General features: G+C 44.5%; 1 protein-coding gene across 2 annotated transcripts in view; it reads left to right on the top strand.

Annotated features, from left to right (window-relative positions):
- The window catches only part of STK32C (serine/threonine kinase 32C), a 183,251-nt gene extending 168,353 nt beyond the window's left edge, over nucleotides 1–14,898 (top strand). For both annotated transcript variants that reach the window (XM_069978945.1, XM_069978946.1), the window contains exons 9-12: nucleotides 3,604–3,729; nucleotides 5,996–6,127; nucleotides 6,883–6,947; nucleotides 14,120–14,898. In XM_069978945.1, coding sequence (XP_069835046.1) covers nucleotides 3,604–3,729; nucleotides 5,996–6,127; nucleotides 6,883–6,947; nucleotides 14,120–14,267 — 471 coding nt within the window. In that variant the 3' untranslated portion in view covers nucleotides 14,268–14,898. The remainder of the gene's footprint in view (nucleotides 1–3,603; nucleotides 3,730–5,995; nucleotides 6,128–6,882; nucleotides 6,948–14,119) is intronic.
- Nucleotides 14,899–16,563: the final 1,665 nt, after the last annotated feature.

Genomic DNA, 16,563 nt, shown 5'->3' with positions numbered 1-16,563 from the left:
TGCACAAAACCCTGAGTAAACTCCATGTAAAATATAGATGGTTTGTTTTGTGAGATTGCATTTTAATGGGTGCTATTTGAGAATTGCAGTAACTTATTAGCGCCATCTAATGGTGAGAAGTAGTAAACTGGAGGAAAAAATGAAATGAGACAATATTCGATTTTAGAAGTACAGTAAGTCCAAAGATGTTCTTGAAATGACAGATTATTCTGTTAAAGTGTCACTGTCGTGAAATTTTTTTTTGCAGAAATCAATAGTCCAGGCGATTTTAAGAAACTTTGTAATTGGGTTTATTATCCGAAAAATGCATTTTTATCATGAAAAAGCAGTTTGAAGCTCTCCCCCCTGTCTTCATTGTTCTCCTATGGAGAGAGCTAAAGAAAAGACCAAAACAGGACAACAAAGAGTTAATCTACAAATCCCTCACGGGATATCTCTTCTGACCATCACCACTGACCTGTCTGAGCTCAGATTACAGCTGTCACCCAGCTCCGTGCCTGTAATCCTCTGTTATCTGCTTTCTGCTGCTGGCTAACTCCCTCCTTCCTCCTCCCCCCTCCCCTCTCCCTAGAACAGACAGGGGACGTCTCCTGCAACAAGTCACAATTTTCAGATTTTTCAGAGTGGATGAAAAAGAGGAAGGAGGGGGGGACCTGGGAAAAGGCTTTTTACATGCAGATAATGGCAGATTTGGCTAATAAACCCAATTACAAAGTTTCTTCAAATCGCCTGGACTATTGATTTCTGCAAAAAAAAAAAATACGACAGTGACTCTTTAAGGACTTGGCAACCTATTAAGCCTATAACCTGTAAAACAATAAAATTTTTGCAATGGATATTGGCTTTTCATATACTAAATACTTTGTCAAACTCATCCTCTTATGCAAAGGGACTAATTATTACAGGCATAGCTGCATTGTAAAGAATGGGGTAAAGAACATGCCTAGGGGTATTAACCGCCATGGAACTGTCAAAACGTGGCCTCCTTAAAGGGGTTGTTGACGCGCAAATTTTTTCTTTCAAATAAACTCGTGCCAGTAAGTGCGAGAGATTTGTATTTTACTTCTATTAAAAAAAAATATTGAATCCCTCAGCCCTGCAGGAAGTGATATATTCTCTCCAGACTGACACAGTGCTCTCTGCTGCCACCTGTGTCCATGTCAGGAACTGTCCAGAGCAGTAGAAAATCTCTCCTGCTCTCCAGACTGGAAAAAACACCACTTCATGCAGGACATACAGCAGCTGATAAGTACAGGAAGACTTGAGATTTTTTAATAGAAGTAAATTACAAATCTCTGGCACTTTCTGATATGAAAGAAAAAAAAAAGACTATGCATGTGTACAGGTCTCTAAAGTTTAAGGGAGCAACTGGCATTGCTGTCTCAATAACTTCCATAGACTTATGATGTGGCCAATATAAGGGGTCAGATGGGGGTTATATTTCTTCAAGTGCAGCCTTTATTTTTTTAAGATCACCATCTCTAGGTTGGAATTTTATACCGATAGGTACTTTACTGTATACTATAATAGGGAATAAAATACAAAAAAAAAAACAAGGCACTAAAGATTTAAAGAAAGGTCTAGCAGTCTTTGAAGTGAATAGATTGTGTGTTCTTAACATAGCCGCTGTATGTTCCGGCCTTGAGAAGTTGGTGTATTGTTTGCAGTCTTGATGGTTTTGTGCAAAACTGTTTTGTCTAAGTTTATTTACTGGGAATGTTGTCAAGGAAACATCGTAAGTTTTGACATAGGAAAACATTCTATAAACTCTATTTCTCATTACTGTCTATTTCAGATGTCCGTATGATAACCCTGAGCTCTTAGAGCAAGCCAATATATGGCTTCAGTGCACCTAAATTAAAAATCTCCTATCATTGTCCACAGTTCACCTGAAGACCTATGTGTATCCATGGTAACAGACTACAAACAAACACTGTGTAGTCTGATCCTGCAGTGATGTGGTAGACCTTGTACACACTGAGTTTTTTAACATGGTTTTTGAGTGGATTTTGATGTAAGATGAAAAACTATACCCTCTTAAAATCCCTGTGTGATCACTGTGCTTAAAGTAAGCCAACTAATAGATGGTTTAAAATTGCACCAGACAGTTCAAACATGAAACTAGACAGTCTACAGATGGACCGGATTTATTAAGTAAGCCATTGTTATGAGTTTGATGCAAGTGTGGAGTTTTCTTCCAAATTTTTCTTTTACACTTTAGGCTAAGACTGCACTACAGCAGTCTTATACAGTACTGTATTGTATGGGAGATGGTGGTGCACTGACTGTACTACTACTGTACTGTATATGCACTCCAGCAGTCTTATACAGTACTGTACTGTATGGGAGATGGTGGTGCACTGACTGTACTACTACTGTACTGTATATGCACTCCAGCAGTCTTATACAGTACTGTACTGTATGGGAGATGGTGGTGCACTGCCTGTACCTGTATATGCACTCCAGCAGTCTTATACTGTACTGTACTGTATGGGAGATGGTGGTACACTGACTGTATTACTACTGTACTGTATATGCACTCCAGCAGTCTTATACAGTACAGGATGGGAGATGGTGGTGCACTGACTGTACTACTACCAGGGCCGCTTCTGCCATGAGGCGGAATGAGTATTCCGCCTCAGGCGGCAGATTCTGCGGCCATGCAGGGGGCGGCAGATAGCCGCCCTGCAGCCGCTCACTTGTCCTGCGGCAGCCGTCCGGTCCCGCCACCAACGCTCACCGATGTCCCCCCACCGCACTCCCGCGCTGTCAAGTCAGCAGCTTTCATGGTCCTCCAGCAAGTCGTGAGTGCCCGGGGTCAGCGGGGGCCGCGATGAGCTGGGACAGCGGTTATCGTTGGCGGCGATGACAGCCGCTGACTGACGGCGGGGGAGCGCGGCAGGGGACAACGGTGAGCTTTGGCGGCGGGAGTGCTGCGGCAGGACAGGTGAGCGGATGCAGAGCTGGAGCGCGTGCGCGGGGGGGGGGGGTGTTCTTTGTATACGGGGGTGCCGGGTACGCATTGTGGTCTGGGGGGGGGGGGGGTCGGGAGCTAGTGAGGGGGCGGCGGAGACCCCAGAATCGGCCCTGACTACTACTGTACTTTATATGCACTCCAGCAGTCTTATACAGTACTGTACTGTATGGGAGATGGTGGTGCACTGACTGTACTACTACTGTACTGTATATGCACTCCAGCAGTCTTATACAGTTATGTACTGTATGTGAATCCTCACCAGTGCTAAACCCACCACATACAACCCACTATCCATGCTCGCAAAAACGTTCAGTTACCGAGTGCTTTAAGACTGGGTGCCCGAAAGTGTTTGAGAACCGAGCGAGAGTTTGAGAACCAAAGCAAACTTTACTTGTAAATACCGTTTGAGTTCCGAGCAGTTTCAGAACTGAGCAGTTCGAGAACCGAGGTACCACTGTATATATATATATATAAAAAAAAAATTGCAATGTATCACACTTCTCTGTTAGGGACTAGGTGAATACGCTTCTGAAACACTATTTGCATAGACGCTCAGTGAAAATTTTGGGGGATATTAGCAATGACATAGTCTTGCAGTGACATCCAATCATTTTTCCCCCCTATAGTTATTGACAGTGAACCCAGAACATCGCTGCTCCTGCCTCCTGGATATTCAGACATCAGCGTATCTGTCGGAGATTGTCTGGGAGGATGTCCTGGAGAAGAAAGTGGAGCCAGGTTTTGTTCCAAATGCAAGTGATTTTTTAGAATGTTTATAATGGCATGCATCTTCCTATTTACATCATGGGGGGGGGGGGGGGGGGGCTCAGTCTCATTAATGTCCTTGCTTCTTTCCATTATAGTGTACCTGTAAAAAAAAATTCTAAGCACAGCACTTACTTCTCTCATGACATAATGCTAGTGCACTGGATAAGTGCACAGTACAACATGATAGATGGCTTGAAGGGAGACAAGGGGTTACTGCTCTACTGGCAAAGCAAAGGAGTGATTACAAGGAGCAGTGAATGTGCTGCTTCCGTGGTGGATGGCGAGAATGATAAGCTGTAGGTGAAGAGGAAATTACACTATAGCACTGTGCACATATAGCTTTATGGACAGTGAGAAATAAGAAGAAATACTTCCTCAGGCTTTCCCTCCTGCCCATAGCACATGCTAAGCTCCACCCCCACATTTGCATTCTGTCCTGATCTAGCTATTACTAAAGACAGGTTTACCTCAAAAACAGGAATGAACTTGCCACTGTAATTCAGGTATAGGAGTACATCTATGTTAATCGGGGCACAGAAAGACACCCATATAAGCCTAAACTGGGTCCCACAATTAGGAGTACAAGCTCGGAGAAGTCCCTGCTCACAATTAGGAGAACAAGCTCGGAGAAGTCCCTGCTCACAATTAGGAGAACAAGCCCGGAGAAGTCCCTGCTCACAATTAGGAGAACAAGCTCGGAGAAGTCCCTGCTCACAATTAGGAGAACAAGCCCGGAGAAGTCCCTGCTCACAATTAGGAGAACAAGCCCGGAGAAGTCCCTGCTCACAATTAGGAGAACAAGCTCAGAGAAGTCCCTGCTCACAATTAGAAGAACAAGCCCGGAGAAGTCCCCGCTCACAATTAGGAGAACAAGCCCGGAGAAGTCCCTGCTCACAATTAGGAGAACAAGCTCGGAGAAGTCCCTGCTCACAATTAGGAGAACAAGCCCGGAGAAGTCCCCGCTCACAATTAGGAGAACAAGCTCGGAGAAGTCCTTGCTCACGATAAGAAGAACAAGCTCAGAGAAGTCCCTGCTCACAACTAGGAGAACAAGCTCGGAGAAGTCCCTGCTCACAATTAGGATAACAAGCTCAGAGAAGTCCCTGCTCACAATTAGGAGAACAAGCCCGGAGAAGTCCCTGCTCACAATTAGGAGAACAAGCTCAGAGAAGTCCCTGCTCACAATTAGAAGAACAAGCCCGGAGATGTCCCTGCTCACAATTAGGAGAACAAGCTCGGAGAAGTCCCTGCTCACAATTAGGATAACAAGCTCGGAAAAGTCCCTGCTCACAATTAGAATAACAAGCCCAGAGAAGTCCCTGCTCACAATTAGAATAACAAGCCCAGAGAAGTCCCTGCTCACAATTAGGAGAACAAGCTCGGAGAAGTCCCTGCTCACAATTAGGAGAACAAGCTCTGAGAAGTCTCTGCTCACGATTAGGAGAACAAGCCCAGAGAAGTGCCCGCTCACAATTAGGAAAACAAGCTTGGAGAAGTCCCTGCTCACAATTAGGATAACAAGCTTGTAAAAGTCCCTGCTCACAATTAGGATAACAAGCCCAGAGAAGTCCCTGCTCACAATTAGGAGAACAAGCTCGGAGAAGTCCCCGCTCACAATTAGGAGAACAAGCTCGGAGAAGTCCCCGCTCACGATTAGGAGAACAAGCTCGGAGAAGTCCCCGCTCACAATTAGGAGAACAAGCTCGGAGAATTCCCTGCTCACAATTAGGAGAACAAGCTCAGAGAAGTCCTTGCTTGCTCAGTTCTCTTGCGGCTCTGTGTCACTTGACCGAGACAGTTGCATAATGTAGGTCTATAGACCTGTCTCGCTCACATACACACAGAGTATGTGACAGCTGTGGCAGAACTACAAATAAAGGGGTCCAACAGCACCAAAATAGAGTCCGTAAGGCAATAGTTGAGGGAGGATGAACACCGGAAGGCCAACAATCCCATCCTTGTAAAGTCACAAAAGGAAATCTGACAGTATCCAAAAATAGTGCAAAAAGTGGTTTGTTTAGTAGCCAAGTAAATAACAGCAACGTTTCGACCCAGCAGGGTCTATTCTTGATAAAGACCCTGCCGGGTCGAAATGTTGCCATTATGCACTTGGCTACTAAATAAAGCACTAGAAGATTTGTGGATGCTAGTAGACTTCTTTTCTGTGACACGTTAGGTTTTTTTGATGACAGGTACGCTTCATTATCACATGTTCTTAGGCTCCTTTTATTAGTATTTTCTTCTCTACAGAAAGGCCGGTTACATTGTGATCCTACATTTGAGCTTGAAGAGATGATCTTAGAGTCCAGACCACTCCATAAAAAGAAGAAAAGGCTCGCCAAGAACAAGTCCAGGGACAACAGCAAAGACAGCTCTCAGTCAGTAAGTGCTCGGCCAATCCCATCCATTCTGTGCATGCATCTGTCTATCTTTGTGTGGTCCCTAGTGTTCAATGGAATGTGGTCCCTGATGTTCATTGAATAGCAGCCGCACAGAACTGTCAGTTCACACAATGGAAAGTGCGGCTCAGTCCACACTTTCCTTTGTGTGCTATGGTAAATTGGGATGTGGGTGCACACTGGTGATTGAAGTTCATACAGCTGGTACCACAGTACGAGTCGGGATGATCTTCACAGACACCAGCCGTTCTGTGACACGGCCGGGTCACAGAAGGGCCAGTGTCTTATGCTGTGTGAACCCGACCTAAGTGTGTGTGTACAAACCCCTCCCTAAAGAATGAGATGCTTCATCACTTGGTACTCACCGTAATTGGTTCTCAGAACCATGAATAAGGATGCTGTCACACATATGAAACACGTCGGTTGTATATTGTGATGGCTGAATAAAGGATTTTTTTTGCTGTGGAAAACTACAGACTTATGGATCCTGTGATGTTCTAAGTGATAGTGGAGAGGAAGTTAGAATTTTTCTGAAGCTACTGTAGAGAAGAGAAGCTACAGACATAATTCCAACCTGCTATTCTGGCCTCCCTCCTGAACTTAGGGGAAAGGGGGAATGGGGTAGTCCGAGTCTTGTGTCTGAAATATGGTTCAAAATGCAAAACAATTGATATCAATATTTTCTGCCATAAGGTTTTCTTTACATACATGAACATATCGATGATTTTCTTTCCACAGGATGACTACCTGCAGGAGTGCTTGGATGCACTTCAACAAGAATTTGTCATTTTTAACCGTGAAAAGTGAGTATGATAGATCTGCCATTGAGCGACCAGACACAATACATAAGGATCACTCCAGGATGTGATCTCAGAGTCCTTGCAATACAATGATTCCAGGAACCTTAGTTAATTGGATTCTTGTGTAATTTAGTGAGTGCTGTTATTAGGAGTAATAGGAAGACTTATTATAGGGAAAGCTTGTTAGCTTCTCTTTCTCCTATACTAAGGGATTGATAGAAGTTTAGGCAGGACTACCTACTGTATTGTGTACAGCTACATAAAAAAACATCAATTTCCCTAATTATTATAGCATTCTGTGCTTCACTTAAAGGGGTAGTTCACAAAAAAAATATCTTACAAATCAACTGGTGCCAGCAAGTGCCAGAGAATTGAAATTTACTTCTATTAAAAAACCTCAAGTCTTCCAGTACTTATCAGCTGCTGCATGTCATACAGGAAGTGGTGTATTCTTCCCAGTCTGACTCAGTGCTCTCTGCTGCCACCTCTGTCTATAACAGGGACTGTCCAGAGCAGGAGCAAATCCCCAGAGAAAACCTCTCCTGCAAACGGATGCAAAAATGGATGATCTTGTGCGCATCCATTTGGATTTGTCTTTCCACTGACTATAAAAATAGAACGGATTCTTTTTTAGTGTACACAAAAACATGGTCAACTACATTTTTGTGTATTTGTGTATGTTAAATGTAACCATTTAAAAGCTGTTCCAGTAAACGGACTGCAAAAAGCTCCACAACCTTAGGCTATGTTCGCATGATGGGGTTTTGTGGCCTTCATTGCTGACGGTTATCAAAACGACGTCCATTATCTACCATGATCATCATTATCTACCATGATCATTATACGCGTCCATTAATGGCAAACAACAGGTGTCTTTTTGATAACCGTCAGCAATGATACCCACAAAATCCCGTCATGCAAACATAGCCAAACAGTGCTCAAAGTGATAATACATCATATCTGCACAGTTGACCCTGTTTTGTGATATCAGCATGTGTAACAGTGATGTCATGTTATATGGGGAGAAACACTGATGCATAGGCGGGCTACTGTATGTTCTACTGTCTGCTTTTTAAATACATTTTTTAAACATTATATTGAAGTCAATAGAATGACGGCCGCCAAATACACATAGGTGGAGATTTATCAAACATGGTGTAAAGTGAAACTGGCTCAGTTGCCCCTAGCAACCAATCAGATTCCACCTTTCATTTTCCAAAGAGTCTGTGAGAAATGAAAGGTGGAATCTGATTGGTTGCTAGGGGCAACTGAGCCAGTTTCAATTTACACTATGCTTGATAAATCTCCCCCAGTGTGTATTAAATAAAAGATTCTTGCGCAGACGTCAAATTACTGTTTTTTGCAAACAATGGACTTTATTTTTAGTTGTTCACACTCATTTTTTTTCACTGTCCTTTAGTACTAAAGTCAACAGATCTTCAAAAAAGAACCACACCCAAAAGGGCCTGAACTAGATTAGTGTACCAACATTGTAATGACGGGTGCCCAAAACAAAAAATGCAACCACCAACACTTTTACTAACCCAGGGAAAAATATTAATTTGTGTCTTGAAATAGGGGGGAGGGTTTGTCCCCCTTAATACTTTCTAATGCACAGAATCTAATAATGGGAAACACCCCTTTATTAGCCAGGCTGGTGAGCCAACTCCGCAGTCTGTGCTCACTATAGTGTGGTCTCTCTGACTCCGCTGTCTGTGCTCACTATAGTGTGGTCTCTCTGACTCCGCTGTCTGTGCTCACTATAGTGTGGTCTCTCTGACTCCGCTGTCTGTGCTCACTATAGTGTGGTCTCTCTGACTCCGCTGTCTGTGCTCACTATAGTGTGGTCTCTCTGACTCCGCTGTCTGTGCTCACTATAGTGTGGTCTCTCTGACTCCGCTATCTGTGTTCCCTATAGTGTGCTCTCTCTGACTCCACTGTCCGTGTTTACTATAGTGTCATCTCTCTGGCTCCGCTGTCTGTGCTCACTATAGTGTGGTCTCTCTGACTCCGCTGTCCGTGTTTACTATAGTGTCATCTCTCTGGCTCCGCTGTCTGTGCTCACTATAGCGTGGTCTCTCTGGCTCCGCTGTCTGTGATCACTATAGTGTGGTCTCTCTGACTCCGCTGTCTGTGATCACTATAGTGTGGTCTCTCTGGCTCCGCTGTCTGTGATCACTATAGTGTGGTCTCTCTGACTCCGCTGTCTGTGGTCACTATAGTGTGGTCTCTCTGGCTCCGCTGTCTGTGATCACTATAGTGTGGTCTCTCTGACTCCGCTGTCTGTGGTCACTATAGTGTGGTCTCTCTGGCTCCGCTGTCTGTGATCACTATAGTGTGGTCTCTCTGACTCCGCTGTCTGTGGTCACTATAGTGTGGTCTCTCTGGCTCCGCTGTCTGTGATCACTATAGTGTGGTCTCTCTGGCTCCGCTGTCTGTGATCACTATAGTGTGGTCTCTCTGGCTCTGCTGTCTGTGCTCACTATAGTGTGGTCTCTCTGGCTCCACTGTCTGTGATCTCTATAGTGTGGTCTCTCTGGCTCCGCTGTCTGTGATCACTATAGTGTGGTCTCTCTGGCTCCGGTGTCTGTGCTCACTATAGTGTGGTCTCTCTAGCTCCGCTATCTGTGATCACTATAGTGTGGTCTCTCTCCGCTGTCTGTGATCACTATAGTGTGGTCTCTCTGGCTCCGCTGTCTGTGCTCACTATAGTGTGGTCTCTCTGGCTCCACTGTCTGTGATCACTATAGTTTTGTCTCTCTAGCTCCGCTGTCTGTGTTCACTATAGTGTGGTCTCTCTGGCTCCGCTGTCTGTGCTCACTATAGTGTGGTCTCTCTGGCTCCACTGTCTGTGATCTCTATAGTGTGGTCTCTCTGGCTCCGCTGTCTGTGATCACTATAGTGTGGTCTCTCTGGCTCCGGTGTCTGTGCTCACTATAGTGTGGTCTCTCTAGCTCCGCTGTCTGTGATCATTATAGTTTTGTCTCTCTGGCGTCTGTGATCACTATAGTGTGGTCTCTCTGGCTCCGCTGTCTGTGCTCACTATAGTGTGGTCTCTCTGGCTCCGCTGTCTGTGCTCACTATAGTGTGGTCTCTCTTGCTCCGCTGTCTGTGATCATTATAGTTTTGTCTCTCTGGCATCTGTGATCACTATAGTTTTGTCTCTCTAGCTCCGCTGTCTGTGTTCACTATAGTGTGGTCTCTCTGGCTCCGCTGTCTGTGATCACTATAGTGTGGTCTCTCTGGCTCCGCTGTCTGTGCTCACTATAGTGTGGTCTCTCTGGCTCCGCTGTCTGTGCTCACTATAGTGTGGTCTCTCTGGCTCCACTGTCTGTGATCTCTATAGTGTGGTCTCTCTGGCTCCGCTGTCTGTGATCACTATAGTGTGGTCTCTCTGGCTCCGCTGTCTGTGATCTCTATAGTGTGGTCTCTCTGGCTCCGCTGTCTGTGATCACTATAGTGTGGTCTCTCTCCGCTGTCTGTGATCACTATAGTGTGGTCTCTCTAGCTCCGCTGTCTGTGATCATTATAGTTTTGTCTCTCTGGCATCTGTGTTCACTATAGTGTGGTCTCTCTGGCTCCGCTGTCTGTGCTCACTATAGTGTGGTCTCTCTGGCTCCACTGTCTGTGATCACTATAGTTTTGTCTCTCTAGCTCCGCTGTCTGTGTTCACTATAGTGTGGTCTCTCTGGCTCCGCTGTCTGTGATCACTATAGTGTGGTCTCTCTGGTTCCGCTGTCTGTGCTCACTATAGTGTGGTCTCTCTGGCTCCACTGTCTGTGATCTCTATAGTGTGGTCTCTCTGGCTCCGCTGTCTGTGATCACTATAGTGTGGTCTCTCTGGCTCCGGTGTCTGTGCTCACTATAGTGTGGTCTCTCTAGCTCCGCTGTCTGTGATCATTATAGTTTTGTCTCTCTGGCGTCTGTGATCACTATAGTGTGGTCTCTCTGGCTCCGCTGTCTGTGCTCACTATAGTGTGGTCTCTCTGGCTCCGCTGTCTGTGCTCACTATAGTGTGGTCTCTCTGGCTCCGCTGTCCGTGCTCACTATAGTGTGATCTCTCTGGCTCCGCTGTCTGTGCTCACTATAATGTGGTCTCTGGCTCCGCCGGCTATGATCACTATAGTGGGGTATCTCAGGCTCCGCGGTCTGTGATCACTATAGTGTGGTCTCTCTCCTCTGTCAGTGATCACTATAGTGTGGTCTCTCTGGCTCCGCTGTCTGTGGTCACTATAGTGTGGTCTCTCTCCGCTGTCTCTGATCACTATAGTGTGGTCTCTCTGGCTCCGCTGTCTGTGATCACTATAGTGTGGTCTCTCTGGCTCCGCTGTCTGTGATCACTATAGTGTGGTCTCTGGCTCCGCTATCTGTGATCACTATAGTGTGGTCTCTGGCTCCGCCGGCTGTTATCACTATAGTGGGGTATCTCAGGCTCCGCGGTCTGTGTTCCCTATAGTGTGATCTCTCTGGCTCCACTGTCTGTGCTCACTATAGTGTGGTCTGTCTGCCTCTGCCGTCTGAGATCACTATAGTGTTGTCTGTCTGCCTCTGCCGTCTGTGATCACTATAGTGGGGTCTCTCTGGCTCTGCTGTCTGTGATCACTATATTGTGGTTTCTCTCCGCTGTCTGTGATCACTATATTGTGGTTTCTCTTCGCTGTCTGTGATCACTATAGTGGGGTCTCTCTCCGCTGTCTGTGATCACTATAGTGGGGTCTCTCTGGCTCCGCCGTCTGTGCTCACTATAGTGGGGTCTTTCTGGCTCCGCTGTCTGTGCTCACTATAGTGGGGTCTCTCTGACTCTGCTGTCTGTGATCACTATAGTGTGGTCTCTCTCCGCTGTCTGTGATCACTATAGTGGGGTCTCTCTCCGCTGTCTGTGATCACTATAGTGGGGTCTCTCTCCGCTGTCTGTGCACACTATAGTGTGGTCTCTCTCCGCTATCTGTGATCACTATAGTGGGGTCTCTCTCAGCTGTTTGAGATCACTATAGTGGGGTCTCTCTGACTCCGCTGTCTGTGATCACTATAGTGGGGTCTCTCTCCGCTGTCTGTGATCACTATAGTGGGGTCTCTCTCCGCTGTCTGTGATCACTATAGTGGGGTCTCTCTCAGCTGTTTGAGATCACTATAGTGGGGTCTCTCTGACTCCGCTGTCTGTGATCACTATAGTGGGGTCTCTCTCCGCTGTCTGTGATCACTATAGTGGGGTCTCTCTCCGCTGTCTGTGATCACTATAGTGGGGTCTCTCTCCGCTGTCTGTGATCACTGTAGTGGGGTCTCTCTCCGCTGTCTGTGATCACTATAATGGGGTCTCTCTCCGCTGTCTGTGATCACTATAGTGGGGTCTCTCTCCACTGTCTGTGATCACTATAGTGGGGTCTCTCTCCGCTGTCTGTGATCACTATAGTGGGGTCTCTCTGTCTCCGCTTTCTGTGATCACTATAGTGGGGTCTCTCTGACTCCGCTGTCTGTGATCACTATAGTGGGGTCTCTCTCCGCTGTCTGTGATCACTATAGTGGGGTCTCTCTCCGCTGTCTGTGATCACTATAGTGGGGTCTCTCTCTGCTGTCTGTGATCACTATAGTGGGGTCTCTCTGACTCCGCCGTCTGTGATCATTATAGTGGGGTGTCTCTGGCTCTGCTGTAGCGCTTCTTATTTTCCAGCTCTGAGACTACAGCGCCTCTTAGTTACAATGGTTCTGCATGTAAATGATGAGTATCCGGGGCTGCCTGCTACTTTCTCTTTCATAATGGGATGGTAATAGAATAATGTTTCCTGGTAATAAAATCAAGTTTCCTGGAAATTTAATCAGTGTTTCTGGTGCTGGCGAGCATGACATGTTAATAACATTATCAGCATAGTGGAGGCTGCAGTAACTGACTTGCTGTGATGGTAGTCTGCTCACTTACAGCACTGGTCTGTACAGGGCTGTATACAGTAATTCTATACGTTACTTACTGGGACTATTGTTTATAAACACTTTGGATATGTTGGTATAATGTAAAGGGAAGCCAACTTACTTATTATATAAATTGCAATTCTCACCTTACCCTGTACATGTGCGGTACTGAAAAAGTATGCACAAGAATTGGATCAGATGTAGCTAATAATAGACTATATTTGTCCATTGAACTCAATGGACCCAGCACAGGTATGGTATGTTTTGATACATGTGACTGTTCTGCCAGTATACTAATGTATACTCCAAAACAGGGGTCCATATTAGAGATAACCGCAACTCGAGCAGATTGTTTGGTATTTGAATACTGGTGGCTGATAAAGTTGGATGCATCCCTTGGGAGTCCTGGAAAACATGGATACAAACAGGGCTGTTCCTGCCATTAGGCCAAATGAGTTAATTGCCTCAAGTGGCAGATTTGCAGAATCCTGGAGAGGTGGCATGTTCAAGGGCATAGCCATAAATAATACTATCTGCTACACATCACTGACTTCATTGACCCCATGACCTTTAAATGATAGGTCAGAACTGGAAACACTTTGCATTGATGCTTCAGACATTAAAGGTGATCACTACCCCTTTAAATAGAGCACAAGGTGTAATAGTAGTATGACCATGAATAAGATCACCATGAGTAATCTTAGCTCCATACATGTAGTAGTGGCCGTATCTGGTATTGCATCTCACACTATTCCAGTAGGAGTCCCAACAATCTGATATTGAGCTATTAGTATTACAACTTAAAAAGGAACCAAACTACAATACCATGTGCAAACTAAGAATAAGAGTGGCGCTGTTTATGGAGGAAAAACTATATTTTCCTAATCCTGGATGACCCCTTTAGAACCAAAGGCCAAAACCTAGAATTGGAGAGCAGATCACCACTATCACAGGATAATACATGAGACTTTGAGGGCTTTCCTTAGTCCAGAATCTTCTACCGTTTCTTTATTGTGTTATCAATAGAGATGAGCACAACTCGAGTTTGCTCATGTCCGATTGTTTGACATTTGAATACCGGTGGCTGAAGAAGTTGGATGCAGCCTATGGCCTATGGCTGTATCCATGTTTTCCTGGACTCCCTAGGGCTGCATCTAACTTCTTCAGCCACTGGTATTCAAATGCTGAATGATCTTACTCGAGCATGTTTGAATTGTGCTCATCTCTAGTTATTAATACGTACAATTGAAAATTAATATTTTACTTTCCAGGCTAAAGAAGACTCCAGGACTGGGGGCTCGCGTGGAGTCCACGGACGAGGCAGAGGCACCGGTCGAGGCAGAGGCAGAGACTGAAGCAGAAAATTCCACCATCAATATGTGCGTCTCTGTTTGCTCCTCCACCGGCAGCGTCAACTAGTCCTCCAGCTCCTGGGAACATGATCTGGAAAGCTTCAGAGGTCATTCTCAGGTTGCATAAGTGGAGTCCACCGAAACATTGCTGCAGAAGAACTGAAAATACAAGGTGCACTTAGAGATTCCGATCCAATTCCTTGATGCTTCTTTCATTCTGAACTCTTTATATACATCGGTCGTGATTTTTACGGGGGTGTCGCGGTCCTCAGATATGGTCACGTTACAACTAACAATGCCTTGTTACTCCATCAAGCACCTCATGTGAGATGTCTGTGGCTGCATGTCTTGTAAAGAGACTGTGGGTAATATGACATACAGCCAGGCAATGTACTGGCATTAGAGGAATAGAGTGGACATAGTTATTAGCTGGTGCAGCCATTCAGAAAGGACTAGTCATGAGTCAGCAGGATCGCCCGGGAAACATGGCTGTAAAGCGTTCCCATCTCTAAGGTTTGCATCTACTTATATAAGTAATACAAGCAGGTACTCTACCCTGCACCCCCATCTAAGATCTTCTCGATCCTTCTGGTCTTTCATGAATTGCATTAATTCATCCCTAACTCCATTTTTTTTTGGCTTGTATATTCCGAGAAGACATTGTTAAACAAAATGACATTTTTAATTAAAATATTGAATAAAGTATCAGAAATTGCAGTTCTGCTTTTTACGGTGTGGACTTCATGGGTTTTTCGATGGCATGTCCCCCCTGTTCTTTCTTGATATATATATATATATATATATATATATATATATACGGTATATATATATATATATATATATATATATATACCATATACTGTACATGATAAGCAAAGAAATAGATTGTAAATACAGTAGAACGATCTACGGGGTGGCTCAAAAATTACTTGGTAAAATACTGCCATCTAGTGTCTGCAAAGATTCAGTTACTCTACTGCATATCAATCACAATAAGCCTAGGGCTGCATGGCGACATTGGGTGCGTGACCTGATGAGCGTGATTTCACATCGATGGTCAGTGGGGTCGTGATGATACATGACGGCTGCACAAAATTTGTGTTTTTTGTTACAGGTCACGTGTGACTGCCAAATGCCTGCAACATCTCTGTAAAACAGCGAGTCACGACTGTAGTAAACTCAAACAGCAAAATGTGATTTGCTATTGTACGACCCATGTTTCCATGTAGCCTTAGGCTAAAGCTCAGTGAAATGCGCCATGATCCAACATTGACATGACAGTTGCGTGATATTCATATTCGAAGGGTTTGTAGTTACATTATATCCCTAGAAATCACTGGTTTGGAAATATTTTCCTACCAGGAAACCCCACAACCCCCTGAAGATCCCTATCCAATATCCAAGCACAACATATCATAAATTTGCATATTTAGTCTTTTTTATTGAATTTTTCCTTTTTTTTTATTTATTTATTTTTTGTTTAGATTTTTTTATTGCCAAGCAAGTAACTCACCACCATCCTGGGAAATAAATGGTTTGTAGGAACAGGGAGCTGCCTCAGCAAAGACATCCTAGACCTTATTCGCACATCCTACAAAGTTGTCCGTGATCGCGGATGCACATACATAGATCAACTCAGAATCTTTTGCTTTCTATTGTTCTATTAACACATTCTGCTTTTTCAAGGATCTGTAATCTGTTCCATGGCAAAAACAGAACATTTCGGTATGGGTTAGACAATAGAAGTCTGTGAGATCCGAGTTTTTTGTGTGACGTCCATGAAAAAATCACACATGGGCAAGCTAGTTAATTTTTTTTTTGTTACCAGTTCAACTTTATTAACTAGAACTGTAGAATCTCAGCAGAAGCGCATGTGGATGCACTACGGATGCGATTATGGACCATTTGTCATGGATTATGGAGTAAAAATAGAGGGAACTGAAAAATCACTGAACGTGTGAATAAGACCTTAAAAGCAAAAGTCAGAGGTGAACTCAATTTTAATGGTTCATCTCTATTATGTCAAGTAGAATTCTGAACTGTCTGTATAGTCTTGGCCATGGATGGTATATAACGTTTGCTTGAATCGAAAGAGGGATCAAAGGGGTAATGTTTCAACCTTGAGGAGCCATAAAGACCTATGGAGACTTATAGGCCAATCTTGCTCCACTGGGAAGAAGAATATACAAAGCAGCTTTGTGATGCAACCTTTTAGACGTAGCTTTTCCTTAAAGGACAAGTCCGGCAAAATGTTTTATTAAAAGATTGTATTGTCCCCCAAAAGTTATACAAATCACCAATATACACTAGGAAAAGCTTATAAAGTGTTTTTTTCACTACACTTACTACTGCATCAAGGCTTC

The sequence above is a fragment of the Dendropsophus ebraccatus genome, chromosome 8, assembly GCF_027789765.1.
Source record: "Dendropsophus ebraccatus isolate aDenEbr1 chromosome 8, aDenEbr1.pat, whole genome shotgun sequence".
NCBI classification, from domain to species: domain Eukaryota; kingdom Metazoa; phylum Chordata; class Amphibia; order Anura; family Hylidae; genus Dendropsophus; species Dendropsophus ebraccatus.
This window is presented reverse-complemented; position numbering and strand designations above follow the sequence as displayed.